The sequence below is a fragment of the Oncorhynchus mykiss genome, chromosome 3, assembly GCF_013265735.2.
Source record: "Oncorhynchus mykiss isolate Arlee chromosome 3, USDA_OmykA_1.1, whole genome shotgun sequence".
Lineage (NCBI taxonomy): Eukaryota > Metazoa > Chordata > Actinopteri > Salmoniformes > Salmonidae > Oncorhynchus > Oncorhynchus mykiss.
The window spans coordinates 28,322,464-28,338,201 of record NC_048567.1 but is presented as its reverse complement, the minus strand read 5'-3'; the positions used below and the strand labels follow the sequence as shown (position 1 = coordinate 28,338,201).

Here is a 15,738-nt window from a genome sequence, read left to right as displayed (position 1 = left end):
GTCGGGGGGCTAGGGTCAATTTGTTATATCTGGAGTACTTCTCCTGTTCTATCCGGTGTCCTGTGTGAATTTAATTATGCTCTCTCTAATTCTCTCTTTCTTTCTCTCTCTCGGAGGACCTGAGCCCTAGGACCATGCCTCAAGACTACCTGACATGATGATTCCTTGCTGTCCCCAGTCCACCTGGCCGTGCTGCTGCTCCAGTTTCAACTGTTCTGTCTGTGATTAATTATTATTTGACCATGCTGGTCATTTATGAACATATGAACATCTTGGCCATGTTCTGTTATAATCTCCACCCAGCACAGCCAGAAGAGGACTGGCCACCCCACATAGCCTGGTTCCTCTCTAGGTTTCTTCCTAGGTTTTGGCCTTTCTAGGGAGTTTTTCCTAGCCACCGTGCTTCTACAACAGCATTGCTTGCTGTTTGGGGTTTTAGGGTTTCTGTACAGCACTTTGAGATATCAGCTGATGTACAAAGGGCTATATAAATTAATGTGATTTGATTAAGGACAACAAAGTCAAGGTATGGGAGTGGCTATCACAAAGTCCTGACCTCAATCCTATAGAACATTTGTGGGCAGAACTGAAAAAGCATGTGCGAGCAAGGAGGCCTACAAACCTGACTCAGTTACACCAGCTCTGTCAGGAGGAATGGGCCAAAATTCACCCAATTTATTGTGGGAAGCTTGTAGAAGGCTACCCGAAACGTTTGACCCAAGTTAAACAATTTAAAGGAAAATACTAATTGAGTGTATGTAAACTTCTGACCCACTGGGAATGTGATGAAGGAAATTAAAGCTGAAATAAATCATTCTCTCTACTATTATTCTGACATTTTACATTATTAAAATAACGTGGTGATCCTAACTGAATCAAGACAGGGAATTTTTACTAGGATTAAATGTCAGGAATTGTGAAAAACTGAGTTTAAATGTATTTGGCTATGGTGTATGTCAACTTCCGACTTAACTGTATATTCAAAACTTGCAATCTGTTTTTTTGTCCAGGAGTTGGCATAATCTGGGTCCTGTAACTCGACCCGAAAGCAGTGTTTATAAAGCAGTTACAAATTGAAATGCAGTTATGATCATTGTACGTATTAGCCTACATATAGTCTCATGTCATGATCAGAAAACACAACTTTCTTTGTGGTTTTCCTTTCACCAGATCATACTATCATTATTTCCAAAGAATATATGTCAATGAGATTTTGATAATCGACTGGTCAATGCACAGTGCAGTTACATGGGTCTGTTATTTGGTCTATCAACAAGTAGACTAACACCAATTGGAGTTGGCCAATCTGTGTGATGTGCAATTGATGTCTATTAGGGATGGGCTTGAGTACTCGATAAAAGGTTTATATTCTATTACTAATAATCAAATTCCTGTACACTAAATTTACAAAATGTAACTATACTGAACAAAAATATAAATGCAACATGTAAAGTGTTGGTCCCATCTTTCATGAGCTGAAATAACAGATCTCAAAGTTTCCGTACGCACAAAAAGCTCATTTCTCTCACATTTTGTGCACACATTTTTTTTTACATCCTTGTTTGTGAGCATTTTTCCTTTGCCAAGATAATCCATCCACCTGACAGGTGTGGCATATCAAGAAACTGATTAAACAGCATGAGGTGCACCTTGTGCTGGGGACAATAAAAGTCAGCTCTAAAATGTGCAGTTTTGTCACACAACACAATGCTACAGATGTCTCAAGTTTTGGCATGCTGACAGCAGGACTGTCCACCAGAGCTGTTGCCAGAGAATTTGATGTTCCTTTCCCTAAAATAAGCCGCCTCAACTTCGCTTTAGAGAATTTGGTATTACGTCCAACCAGCCTCACAACCGCAGACCACTTGTAACCAGGCCAGCCTAGGACCCCCCATCCGGCTTCTTCACCTAAGGGATTGTCTGATACCAGCCACCCAGAAAGCTGATGAAACTGAGGAGTATTTACATTTGTAATAAAGCCCATTTGTGGGGAAAAACCCATTCTGATTGGCAGGTCCTGGCTCCCCAGTGGGTGGGCCTGCCTCCCATTTTTGTTCAGTATATTTAGCAGGTTAAATGTATGCGCACTGCCACAATTTCAAACTCTGTTTATAGTTTGTGGTGTATCAAGTGCAGTGAAAATACATTATGTTTTGTTTTCAGAACAACCAGTAATTGGAACAACCAATAGCATACAGGATTTTTCCCCCTTCAAACTTGTTTAACTTAAAACTAATATGAAGTACTCAAAATCATTTATCAGAGTACTCGAACACAGACATTCTTTCAAATGCTATCCCTAATGTCTCTCTCAAACACTTTCTAGCTTTCCAAAGCACCTGCCACTCATTCATGTTAAATTTGGCAGAATAATCAATTACATTTACCCACTGACCCAAATTCAATTATTTTCTACTAGTATCTCCCCACGATGAGTAAACCAGATTGTCATTCTCTAACTAAGGGAAAATGTGGAAATATTGGTTCTCAGTACGAAACCTTAACCCCAAATCCTGGGTGGATTATTGCTGGGTAGACGGTGTGCCAGTCTGGTTCTGCTTTACTCTACTTTAATACAGGAGCTAACATTGTTTAGGATTGAACAGTCTGGTACCCAATATAGACGGACTATACCATTCACCTGAGATGGTCTCTCTTTAGAATACAAGTCTAATCATTTGGCAACACTAGAGGGATTGAGTCACTTTCCAAATTAGTCTGATTCAAACACATTTATAGTCAGGGGTTCACATTAGGTGAACCTTGTTTAAGGATTTTATTTAGCCTAGATTCAATCAGTTTGGTGAATGTAATACTTATTTGCAATGACAACTTGGCCATTACTAATTCATCAGTATTTCTGAAGTTCATTACCCCTCTTACCCAATAGCTTAAGTGTCCACAAAGCAAACAAGCACTAACTAGCACACAATGAAATAAATGGCACTGTATTGATGTTCCGAGTCTGGATCTATGGAATGTTCCACATAAACTGGCTAGAGTGGTGGCTGTCATTGGGGTACGATCAATTGTCTTTTTTTTTTAAAGCCACTGTCGGCTAATGAGAGCCATAGAAGCGAGGCTGCTTGGCACCCTGGTTCAGGTCAGACATCTGCCAAGCAAATATCCTGCTCCATACCCATTCACTAACCCCCATGTCTGGCTTGCTGAAGGCCAGATGAATTAAAATAGTTTTGCCAAGATTAACGTATTAGTCATATAACACCAAATAGAGTTTAAACAACAAAAACTCAATCTAATAATTTTCAGAGATTGGATTATGCATGGCTTTGTCAACACACACGATCTGAAGGGATTTTGGAAATGTATGTAAAATATTTATTTAATGTAAAAGTGATGAAGATACAGTATCAAGTCTGGTGATTTTTTTTTTAAAAAGCAGAAAAAAAAAGCTTCAAATAAAAAACAAGTAATTTACATTTGGAATGTTATGCTATCTACCTAAGATTTACTTGGAAAGTACATGGTAAAGTTGTAATTACATAAATACCTAAAGTATGTATTGTTTTTTTTAACCACCATTTGGTTTCAGATACCAACTAACAAATATCACCACAAATAAGTTTAGGAGAAACATTTGAAGATATCTTCAATAAAAATGTGCCACCCAGATGGCCTTAAATTGAGGCCTTTTCATTTTACTAAAAAGATTATGTAGACTAATACACACTGGTACAATTGAAATGATATAGAAAATGCCTAATATACAATGGAAAGTGCTGCCCTCTACTGTTCCACTGTACACAAACATCCTAAAACACCCAAAGGACTAACAGACAAATTACAAACTGCTGGCAAGTAGAAGAGGAAAGAGGAAAACAAATTAAAAATATGTGTTCAATAAATTATCATTGAAAGAGGCTTAGCCAAGGATGTGTGAGCAGATTTACATTGATATGTACTATTGGCAGACAGCGTCTCATCCTGTCAACAGGGAAGTGAAACAATAACCTGGCATTGGGCCATTGTCATGGCTTGTTTATGAATTGACACTCCAGTCACCAACAGATGTTACACTGCTCCTGATGGCTTGAAAATACTCACTTGTAGGCCAATCTAAAACTTGGAGGAAAGGACCTGCTTGGGGAAATAATGTCCTACCTCACTGACCAATCAGGACAAACATCATGAAAAAAAAAGACCTGTAACACCAACAAACAGATATATTGAGTTCAGATCATTATCAACATCACTAAAATAAACATGTAACAAAGAGAATTTGTGCTGTGTGTAATACTACACTTCAGCAACAGGGCGTCCCTCTTTCCATTTAAATCTCTTCTCTCCTGCAGTAGAGATTTACATTTTTTGGATAACCTTCCAAGTCCCTGAAATGCCCTATTTCCGTTATTCAAAACGCATTCATTCGTGTAGTGTGGAATTATGCAGGGGAAAGGAAGATGTTGAAGAGCACAGCGAACAAGAGGAAGACTACATAGCCGACTATGCAGAGCCAGAAACGCGGGTCCTTCAGGAGCTTCTGGTTGTAGGCGCTGAAGAACACGTAGCCAATGGTCATCCCAGCCACCCCTCCTCCGATGTGCGCCACAAACGAGACCTGAGGGAGACCAGGGTGGAGTCTCATTTCAGTCGCGTTTTCCCTTCAAACCAACAAAGACATGCTGTGCTGCAGCCTTACCCTCTGCCCTCTGCCCTCTCACTGTGCCCTCTGCCCTGTCACTGTGGTTAGTATGCAAAGGGTGGACAGCCAGTAAAACTAGCAGGACCAGTTTGAAAGCAGCCAGTGAATGTGAAACTGCACTTCTCACAAAGACCAAGAAAACAGGAAATAAATGCAAGATGAGAGAGGGGAAGCAGGTGATAGATTAGTAGTCTATAGGCCAGTCAGTTAGGCTGCTGGAAAGACAAACAGCTGCAACCCTTATCATGCTCTCAGCTTCTAAAGCAGAGAGAACAGAATCAAGGATCACACTCAGTTCTAGTGACAGGAATGGTTTGGGTGCAATAATTCAGGGGGAACAGACAGGTTGTGTGTGTGACACAGTGTGTGTAGAGGGCAATCTGGTTTAGATATTAGTCAGTCCTGTGTAACTGTAACCTGTATAATGCAGCTGGGTGGTACTGTTTTGTCTCTAGTTTTCTATTTGCATACACTGATAAAAGCCAGATCTATTCACAGTTATATTGGTCTAAGGGACTTCGCATAAGAGCCTCTCCAGCTGTGAACTAAAGACTGTTCTAAAAAAAAAGCATTGCTCTCTGCTGAAACAATACTTATCTGTTTGTGGGAAATATTTCAATGCCAAGCATTTTAAGAAGAGAAAGGGCATGCGAAAAAAAAAAAAAAAATGTCTTACCTTCAAGCCAACGTCGTGAGTTAGAAATCTTCTGTAAAGGGCGAATCCGACATCTGTCCCGACTTGAGAAAGAAAACATTGAACGTTTAGCTACTGAAATACAACCACAGAGGCGTGGGCGCTGCTGGAACAGTAAACCTTGAGGCACTGGTGGGCAAACAAGAAGAGTGGATCTGAGAAGAGACCTACCAATAATTACAATCACTCCAATACGAAACACTCCAAGGACAGGAATCATCTCTCTGAAGTTCTGTAGGCCAGGGTGTAACACAAGAGGAAGGAAAAAGGAAATAATGAGAGAGAGAAAAACAATCTGCTAAAATAGTAGAATCAGCAGTTAGCCAGAACTCACCACAACAGCATTCATGAAGTATCCCCCTATGAGGGCATATACCCCCCCAGAGGCCCCTACCAGAGCACTGAGAGGATCAAATATGGAGCTGGCCAGGGAGCCTGAAGAAAACATGCATGAGAAGGTCATCTATAGCATTACAGACATTTCAGCTATGAAACCCAAACAGGAAAACTAACTTTTGAGAAGCGAAAGAATTTCAGACTTAAGTGTGAAACGTGAATACCATCTACACAGCTCTGTGGCTGTGAGTTGCTAGCATTGTGCAGTCATGATCAGGAAAAATCCGGAGGTGGTATGTAAACAAGCAAGCTAATATTAACTAAGGCAACCTGTCGCGCACATTGTGTTGGTTAACCAATCTAATGCTATACTATTCATGTCACTAACCAAAACAGAGTCAACTTAAAAAGCAACTTTATTCAGTCATAACAAACCTTTGAAGACAACTGTGTCTAATTGACTGTACGTCAATGGAAAAGGTGGGTGTATGTGGATGCCCACCTGCTAGGACGCCTGCCATGTAGACCATGCCCACTTCAAAGCCTTTGTGGACCAGCTCCAGCGGGATGCCCAGCAGTAGCTGCATCACCAGGTTGCCCAGGATGTGCTCCACGCTGTGGGGGAGGATGACAGAGGGGAGATGGAGACATGGGAGTTGGGACTTGGGAGTACTTTGGTGGCGCCAGGAATTTTTCACTGGGGTAGCTTGGTCATTGCAAAGGGGTTCTTGCAATCTATGAAGTACGCACGCACACACTAGCTAAAATCCAAGCTAGTTAGATACTATTTCGACAATAGTAGCCTCTTTGCCCCAGGATACTTGTACACTGGGGCCAGTGTCAGAGAAGTTCATAAATCATTGAAGCCACAGAAATTATATCAGAAGCATTAGTGTCAGCTGGTAAACTTGCCAACCAAAGTGAAAACAACTGTGCATTCTAGCATTCAATATTTTCAAGCTAGTAGTAGCTAATAGCCTCAAGGCGGATTTCCACTATCAGCGTTAAATCAGATAGCCACGCTAGCGTCGCCCTCATGTGGCTGCTAGAAAAACTAGAAAGCAAGCATCAACAGCCAATCCAGCAGGGGCTAGAAGCTATAGTCAGCTTTTATTGGTCGAAATTGACGCGAAATCGTGGAGTATATGGATAAAGTTCAGCTTTCCACAACTTTGGTCCCGTCCTGTTCCCATGTTTGCAAGCAAAGTACATTTCAACACATCCTAAAAATATTATTTTACCTGAGAAGATACTCAAATTATTTCTGGTAAAAACTCCTTATGGGGTAAATTCCACAGCATAATTTAGCCCACTGGCAAGCTAACTAGCTAACATATTCAACTCAAGGGCAACGATTTTGAATGGACATCAAGCTAATGTCGTCAAATTCATGAAAATGGGGTCCTTTTAAGTTGCTAAATTATATTAGTAGATTTACTGTATTAACCTTTACCCAATGCCTTTTATAAAGGTTTCCAAATATGAGAAAAAATGCAATCCAAAACCTTAATTAAAAGGCATCAGGTTGAAGTAAATTAAGCCATGAATAAGAATATAATTGTACATATCTTAAATTACCACATTTTCATGAATTTGATCAAATAAGCTTGAAGCCCATTCAAATACAGTACAGGTCATGCACCAGAAGTACAGTGGCTTGCGAAAGGATTCACCCCCTTTGCAATTTGTCTATTTTATTGCCTTATAACATGGAATTAAAATTGATTTCTTGGGGGTTTGTATCATTGTATCTCCTAATATAATTTAGCAACTTACCTTCAGAAGTCACATAATTAGTTGACCCAGAAAATATTAAAAACTATCGGCCTATATCGAATCTTCCATTCTTCTCAACAAAAAAAAATGAAAAAGCTGTTGCACTGCAACTTACTGCCTTCCTGAAGACAAACAATGTATACAAAATGCTTCAGTCTGGTTTTAGACCCCCTCATAGCACTGAGACTGCACTTGTGAAGGTGGTAAATTATTTTTTAATGGCGTCAGACCGAGGCTCTGCATCTGTCCTCGTGCTCCAAGACCTCAGTGCTGCTTTTGATACCATCGATCACCACATTCTTTTGGAGAGATTGGAAATCCAAATTGGTCTACACGGACAAGTTCTGGCCTGGTTGAGATCTTTTCTGTGGGAAAGATATCAGTTTGTCTCTGTGGATGGTTTGTCCTCCGACAAATCAACTGTAAATTTCGGTGTTCCTCAAGGCTCCGTTTTAGGACCACTATTGTTTTCACTATATATTTTACCTCTTGGTGATGTCATTCAGAAAAATAATTTTAACTTACACTGCAATGCGGATAACACACAGCTGTGCATTTCGATGAAACATGGTGAAGCCCCAAAATTGTCCTCCCTGGAAGCCTGTGTTTCAGACATAAGGAAGTGGATGGCTGCAAATGTTCTACTTTTAAACTCAGACAAAACAGAAATGCTTGTTCTAGGTCCCAAGAAAGAAAGTTCTTCTGTTGAATCTGACAATTAAGCTTGATGGTTGTACAGTCATCTCAAATAAAACTGTGAAGGACCTCCGAGTTACTCTGGACCGTGATCTCTCTTTTGATGAACATATCAAGACTGTTTCAAGGACAGCTTTTTTCCATCTACGTAACATTGCAAAAATCAGAAACTTTCGGTCCAAAAACGATGCAGAAAAATGTATCCAGGCTTTTGTCACTTCTAGGTTAGACTACTGCAATGCTCTACTTTCCGGCGACCTGGATAAAGCACTAAATAATCTTCAGTTAGTGCTAAACACGGCTGCTAGAATCTTGACTAGAACCAAAAAAATCATATTACTCCAGTGCTAGCCTCTCTACACTGGCTTCCTGTTAAGGCAAGGGCTGATTACAAGGTTTTACTGCTAACCTACAAAGCATTACATGGGCTTTCTCCTACCTATCTTTTTGATTTGACCCTGCCGTACCTACATGTAAGCTACGGTCACAAGATGCAGGCCTCCTTACTGTCCCTAGAATTCCTAAGCAAACAGCTGGAGGCAGGGCTTTCTCCTATAGAGCTCCGTTTTTATGGAATGGTCTGCCTACCCATGTGAGAGACACAGACGCGGTCTCAACCTTTAAGTCTTTATTGAAGACTCATCTCCTCAGTAGGTATTATGATTGAGTGTAGTCTGGCCCAGGAGTGTGAATGTGAACGGAAAGGCACTGGAGCAAGGAACCGCCCTTGCTGTCTCTGTCTGGCCGGTTACCCTCTCTTCACTGGGATTCTCTGCCTCTAAACCTATTACAGGGGATGAGTCACTGGCTTACTGGTGCTCTTCCATGGAGGGGTGTGTCACTTGAGTGGGTTGAGTCACTGACGTGATCCTCCTATCCGGGTTGGCGCCCCCTCCCCCCTTGGGTTGTGCCGTGGCGAAGATCTTTGTGGCGAAGATCTTTATACTCAGCCTGGTCTCAGGATGGTAAGTTGGTGGTTGAAGATATCCCTCTAGTGGTGTGGGGGCTGTGCTTTGGCAAAGTGGGTGGGGTTATATCCTGCCTGTTTGGCCCTGTCCGCGGATATCGTCGGACGGGGTCACAGTGTCCCTCGACACCTCCTGTCTCAGCATCCAATATTTATGCTGCAGTAGTTTGTGTTGGGGGGGCTAGGGTCAGTCTGTTATATTTGGAGTATTTCTCCTTTCTTATTCGGTGTCCTGGGTGAATTTAAGTATGCTCTCTCTAATTATCTCTCTCTCGGAGGACCTGAGCCCTAGGACCATGCCTCAGGACTACCTGGCCTGATGACTCTTTGCTGTCCCCAGTCCACCTGGTCGTGCTGCTGCTCCAGTTTCAACTGTCCTGCCTTCGGCTATGGAACCCTGACCTGTTCACCGGACGTGCTACTTGTCCCAGACCTGCTGTTTTCAACTCTCTAGAGACAGCAGGAGCGGTAGAGATACTCTGAATGATGAAAAGGCAATTGACATTTACTCCTGAGGTGCTGACCTGTTGCACCCTTGACAACCACTGTGATTATTATTATTTGACCCTGCTGGTCATCTATGAACATTTGAACATCTTGGCCATGTTCTGTTTTAATCTCCACCTGGCACAGCCAGAAGAGGACTGGCCACCCCTCATAGCCTGGTTCCTCTCTAGGATTCTTCCTAGGTTCTAGCCTTTCTAGGGAGTTTTTCCTAGCCACCGTGCTTCTTCACCTGCATTGCTTGCAGTTTGGGATTTTAGGCTGGGTTTCTGTGCAGCACTTTGTGACATCAGCTAATGTAAGAAGGGCTTTATAAATCAATTTGATTGACTAAAAAGTTTGGCCAATGGAGAATCTCCAGTGGGCTTGGGCATCTGTGTGAGGTGAGGTGACCCTTACCCAGCGTGGACAAACATGTAGGAGACAAAGCGCCACGCCTCCTCCCGCCGGTCAGACTTGTAGGAGAGAGGGCTGTTCCAGATGCCCTCGCCCAGGGTGACCCACTGCTTCTGGGGCTTCCACACCGCATAGTAGATAAACACTGCTAACTGTCCAGACAGACACAGGGTAGATCAGTGACTAGTTACATAATGACAGGAGGGGTCCTGAAAGGCTAAAACAGTTGCTTTAAAAATGTAGCCATTCGTCAGCCTTTCATAAAGGGTTTGCAGTATGGGCAGAGCAGACCATTACAGCAGCATACAAACATGTTTCAAACTGATAAAACACAATGGAAACAAGGCACATTTTTCCACTCACTTCACCTTTAACATAAAAACCCACATCTCAAGGATTCTGCCATAACAAGCTCACCATACTACTACAATATCAGTGAAATGTCATGGACAAAGTGTACAGTTGTGTATGATTACAGTTTTTTTCGATTGCTAAACGACAGTGGACACAACTGGAGTCACATGTGCAAAACTCTAACTACAGTCTGCACAGCAGCAGTTCACGTGGACCAAACTCTAGTTCGTTTTTCATTGCTTGAACACAGTTTTCAAAACTCTACACACTTATCCCATGACTTTAACCACAACCTGCACAACACTGTGGATTTACAGCACTTTGTTCAAATGCTAACACACTGCTGTCAAAACTGTGAACCACACATTCAAAACGGAATAGATTTCAGCCTTGTGCCTTTCAAACACTGCTGATTGCAATTTCAGCTGAAAGGCTAAGCAGGTGTCTTGTTTTAGACTTGTTAGTGAACACACACATATTACAGTATATATAGGTAGAGCTCAGAAAGACTCATTTTGGAAATGGAACAAGGAAGATGGGTGCGTGGAGGAAGACAAAGAGCTGTTATTTCAGATGAAATAAGGGCTACACTTATAGACCATGTCGTGAACCATGGTCTCTCATTGAGAGAGGCAGGGTTGAGGGTGCAACCCAATCTGCAAAGATCCACAGTGGCATCTGTAATGCGAATTTTCCATCATGCAAACAGTTGAGAGTTACATCCTTACAGTAAATGAAAACATTACAGGAATCTATTTTGTATTGCAATTATAGAATATTTACACAGATATATATTACAGTAAGTTTGACCCGAAAATGTATTTTTACAACAGGACCCAAAGGCTGCCCCCAACAGGGGGAAGAGGAAAAATATTTTCAGATGCGCAGGAAAATGCTATTGTTGACATGGTTGTTGTCGACAATGCAATAAAACTGCGGGAGATTCAAGATAGAGTGCTGGCTGATAATGATATATTTGAAAATGTTAATTCTGTCAGCACAACAACTATTGCTCGAGTCCTAAAGAAACACCAAGTTACAATGAAACAGTTATACACTGTACCGTTCGAGAGAAACAGTGAACGGGTAAAAGAGCAAAGATACCAATATGTCCAGGTAAGACGACTGAGGTTACGTACACAGCTATACAAAATATTTACAGTAAAAAAAAACACTAGCATTTCTACAGTAAAACTGTGCACTTACTGTTTTACAGAGAGTAATGGAGGTGGAAGCACTGGAAAGACCACATTCATTTGTATTTATCGATGAAGCTGGATTTAACCTTGCCAAAACACAGCGCAGAGGAAGGAATGTTATAGGTCAAAGGGCCACTGTGGAGGTTCCAGGCCAAAGGGGGGGAAATATCACCATGTGTGCTGCAATGGCCAATGATGGTTTGCTTCTCAACACACCACTCATTGGCCCATACAACACAGAAAGGCTTATAGCTTTCCTAGAACAGCTCTATGCTCAGCTAGTGCCAGCAGAACAGGGGGAGCCAGTAAGAAACCCCCAAGTTTTTGTCATAGTTTGCGATAACGTTGCTTTTCACCACTCTGCAGCTGTCACAGATTGGTTTGCAGCACATCACAGATGTATGGTTTTGTACCTGCCTGCATATTCACCCTTCCTCAACCCAATAGAGGAGTTTTTCTCTGCCTGGAGGTGGAAAGTGTTTGGTCACCACCCACATGACCAAATGTCTCTTTTGGAAGCCATGCGTGCCGGATGTGAGGACACGAGTCCAGAGGACTGCCAGGGATGGATAAGGCACTCCAGAAGGTTCTTCCCCAGGTGCATGGCAAGAGAAAACATTAGATGTGATGTTGAAGAAAACCTGTGGCCTGATTGATGCTAGAGAGAGGCAGGATTAGCCCCTCAATTATTTGTTTGAATTACAGTATGTACTTTTAGTTTCTACCTTTTTTTTCTCATTACTGTAATTTCGTAAATTATTGAAGCAAACTGCTAATTTTCATTTACCTTAAATAATTGTTATGTTCTAAAAAAAATTATAAATCATGTGAAAGAATGTCACTCTTTTCTTTGAAGAAAATAGTACTTTGTATGAAGTCACTGAAATTGTTCAAACTGTAATGATGAAAAGTTTGTATTTTCTGTATTGGTGTTTGATGCTAGTGTTTTTACTCTCAGTGTGTTCTGAGTGACAGTGTGTGTTATCTCAGTGAGGGTTGTGCATAGTGTTTGGCTGCACTGAGCGTGTTTTGAGCCATGTGTTAAGAGTTGTGTTGCTTGGAATGAGTTTTGCAGGTGATGTGAACTGTTTAGCTCAGGTGACTGTTGGTAGTGCAGACTGTAGTTAGAGTTTTGCACATGTGACTCCAGTTGTGCCCACTGTCGTTTAGCAATCAAAAAAAACTGTAAAAACACATTCCTTAAACCCTGGTCCCAATGTCAATTGTGCTCACTCTATTTTCATTGAGCCAACGCATAGGTCTATGGAGTGCTCTAAGAACCTTGGATGAATTCAGACATTGAGATGGAGAAGCTGGCCGAGACCTCCCACAGCAGAAGGAGAGAGAGGAATGTCAGGTACAAGAGCTCTACAGTTCAGACCGTAGCCGCATCCAAACTCAGTGTTTGAATACACAAATACCAATGTTGAGCCATTTTAATAGAGCTCGCCAGCTTGTAGTCCTAAAAAAACAGAAATCTGTTACCTCTGGTTTGTTCAGCCATTCCTATGGGGAAAATTAATGGGGAAAGAATAGGGTTTTGGACATAAACATCGAAAATAAGGTCGGAGGTTAACACAGGCTTAGGAGAGTTTATACTTTTTGTTCTAATGAGATATCAGTCAGTTAACATGACCTTTATTACTTATAAAGCCTTTGTGCTTTATAGGCTTCAAAATTCAGACAAAAGTGGCGTTAGCGGATAAAGATTATCTCATAGAGCAAAACGTATAAGATCTCCTAAGCCTGTGTTTACCCAGACCTTATTTTCAGCATTTATTTTAAAATGAACCATGGTGGAGGTACAATATCAGCTGCACCTCTCTCTTTAAATACTACGTCCAGAGCATTTCCTAAAATTGAAAATTCACCCAGGTATAACACAATCATCATAACGTATGCAGATGCATTAGAGACTACTTGTTGTCAGTGCTGTGCTGCCATTAGTATGATGCGTATCAACCCTCACCTCTCCGATGCTGATGAGGATGATGAAGATGGGAGGGGGGCAGCAGTTGGCTCGCTCCAGGTACTGTTCGTGGAGTTCTTCCGGAAGCATCCACTTGGAGATGGAGCGATGGAACCTCTCACAGCATCCAACCTTCCTATTCCCGTCATCATCACCTCCCGTATCCCCCATCCGTCTCCCATCTCGGTCAACAGGGTCTACGGCGAGGGGGTCCTGCTCTTCAATGTCTCTGTCCATCACTCCTCAGATTGTAGCCTAGACAAATAAAGTGGATGAATCAAATGAATTGACAGGAAGAACATGCTACATTTCTCCATTTTAGATCATGCATTCCCTATGAAAGTATGTCAATGTCTTTTTAGTATGTGTCGATAGACATACAATGAGGGCTGGTTTCCTAGACACTGATTAGATTTTACTTAATCGGTGTCTGGAAAACTACACCATAGGCGGAGGATTTATTTGGACTAAAACCATAAAGGTCAGGGTTTCGCCTTTCAAAGGAACCGTAATTGATTTGTTAGAGTGTATGTTGTGTTAAATGGGTTGGGTTTACGTCAGATTAACAAAACTAAGGGTGAGATATTGGCTTCTGAATTACGGGTTGAGTAGATAAAAGGGTTAACGACACATTAGTGAGGTATTTGATACTGTGATAAACATGTAAAGTTCGGCTTTGATGTGTAAAATTGTTGTCTCTGGGGACAATTAGAGCAGTTACGCAACACAGAGCGGATGCTTTCGGGGGCCAGAAAACTTACCGCATGAATCCCAAACAGATATAGAATTTGGCAAAAACAATTTGAAACCTTGATTACATTGAGATACAATCACATATGCATCTATATGTGTGGGAATACTTGGGTTTTCCCCAAAAAAAGGTTTTACTAATATATATGTTTATTTTCTCCGAAAACTTAAGCGGGGAAATAAATTCGGACGGCTCATTAGGTAACCCTGGCCAAACACATCAATGGCTGATATATTGGGCTACTTTGGAGTCTGCCACTGTAGGGTCAATATGAATGAAATAAATAGAAGCGCGGGCAATACACGTGAATTTCCCTAAACCCCTTTTCGATTACCTGGATTTTTTTCAGTTTACCTATATATGAACCATGAGCCTATGTAAACTTAACCCACACACACTCATGTCCCATTCAGTACAGAAGTTGGTCTGCACATTTTCCATAATAACAGCGGCTTTACTCTGTAGGCCTATATAGAATGCAATGGTATTTATAAAGTTTAGAAGTAACTTACGTACGGACTGAAAGCGCTGCCGTGAAAAATTATTCAACTCAACGTTTCCACTAGCATCTTAAAATACATAAATTGTGGAAGTTCTCAAATACTTTTGTTTTTATATTTTCACGCAATTCTAAAACAGTCCGGACATTCCAAGGCGTGTAAAATCCTCACAACTGCACATTTGGGAAAATGACGGTCTATTCTGATAAATGACTTGAGATAATTATAGACCTGGCTTAGCTTTTCCTGCAGCGGAACTTCCTTTTTCCAAGCAAACCTCTGAAGCGGCACTACTTGAAAAGCAAATCTAAAAAATTGAATGTAGCGCAAACTTGGCAGGCATTTTGCAACAACTTACCTGCGCTTCCGGTAACACCTGATATAGGTGATGTCGTCATGGGCTTTGGCTGGAGGTCCCCATTTATATATATATATATATATATATATATATAAAATACCCTTATTTAACTAGGCATTTTACCTGCATAATGTCCATCAACAACTGGTCATAAAAATAGTGATATGCATCGTTGTTTCGTGAACCACAGACAATCAACGACTCTGGTGTCAACATATTTCAATTATTCCGAAGGAAAAGACTGCTGTACTGCCAAGCATCCCATTTCTGCACAATACGAGTTGTACCAGTAGAGGGTGTAAGAGACCATTACAAAAGAATACCCATAATAATGACTCGCCTCAAAAAACACGTTTTACATGTACTGAATTTATTGGTCTGCTTGTTGATTTTCACATATACAACAATCCTCTCAGATCTTCATAAGTGCCCATGGGGGGGAAGTAGTGTTAAATTAGACATTGTTACAAGAGTTAACTAGTCATTCAGAAAGAATTCAGACCTAGACTTTTTCCACTGTTACATACAATTTAATCAAATTGATTAAATTGCCCCCCCCCAGCTACACACAATAA

At 41.3% G+C, this 15,738-nt stretch overlaps 1 protein-coding gene across 4 annotated transcripts; it reads right to left on the bottom strand.

Moving 5' to 3' along the window:
* Positions 1–3,321: 3,321 nt before the first annotated feature.
* On the bottom strand, positions 3,322–15,273 carry rhbdl2 (rhomboid, veinlet-like 2 (Drosophila)). 4 transcript variants are annotated; one of them, XM_021595363.2, is made up of 8 exons: positions 15,164–15,273; positions 13,555–13,809; positions 10,036–10,184; positions 6,196–6,308; positions 5,692–5,792; positions 5,529–5,589; positions 5,340–5,401; positions 3,322–4,579 (listed from the first exon to the last, which is right to left on the bottom strand). In XM_021595363.2, exons 2-8 carry the CDS (start codon positions 13,789–13,791, stop codon positions 4,403–4,405), a joined length of 900 nt encoding a protein of 299 aa, XP_021451038.1. In that variant the 5' UTR covers positions 13,792–13,809; positions 15,164–15,273; the 3' UTR covers positions 3,322–4,402. The 4 variants fall into 4 exon arrangements, with proteins under 4 accessions (XP_021451038.1, XP_021451021.1, XP_021451027.1 ...); XM_021595346.2 differs by having other exon boundaries at positions 15,037–15,164; XM_021595352.2 differs by lacking the exon at positions 15,164–15,273 and adding an exon at positions 14,818–15,157.
* Positions 15,274–15,738: the final 465 nt, after the last annotated feature.

Coding starts and splice junctions, on each gene's coding strand:
- rhbdl2 (XM_021595363.2), bottom strand. CDS start 13,791: ATGGACAGAGACATTGAAGAGCAGGACCCCCTCGCCGTAGACCCTGTT. Junction 5,793..6,195: donor CATGGCAGGCGTCCTAGCAG/GTGGGCATCCAC, acceptor TGTTTTCTTCAG/GCTCCCTGGCCAGCTCCATA. Junction 5,590..5,691: donor ACTTCATGAATGCTGTTGTG/GTGAGTTCTGGC, acceptor CCTGGCCTACAG/AACTTCAGAGAGATGATTCC.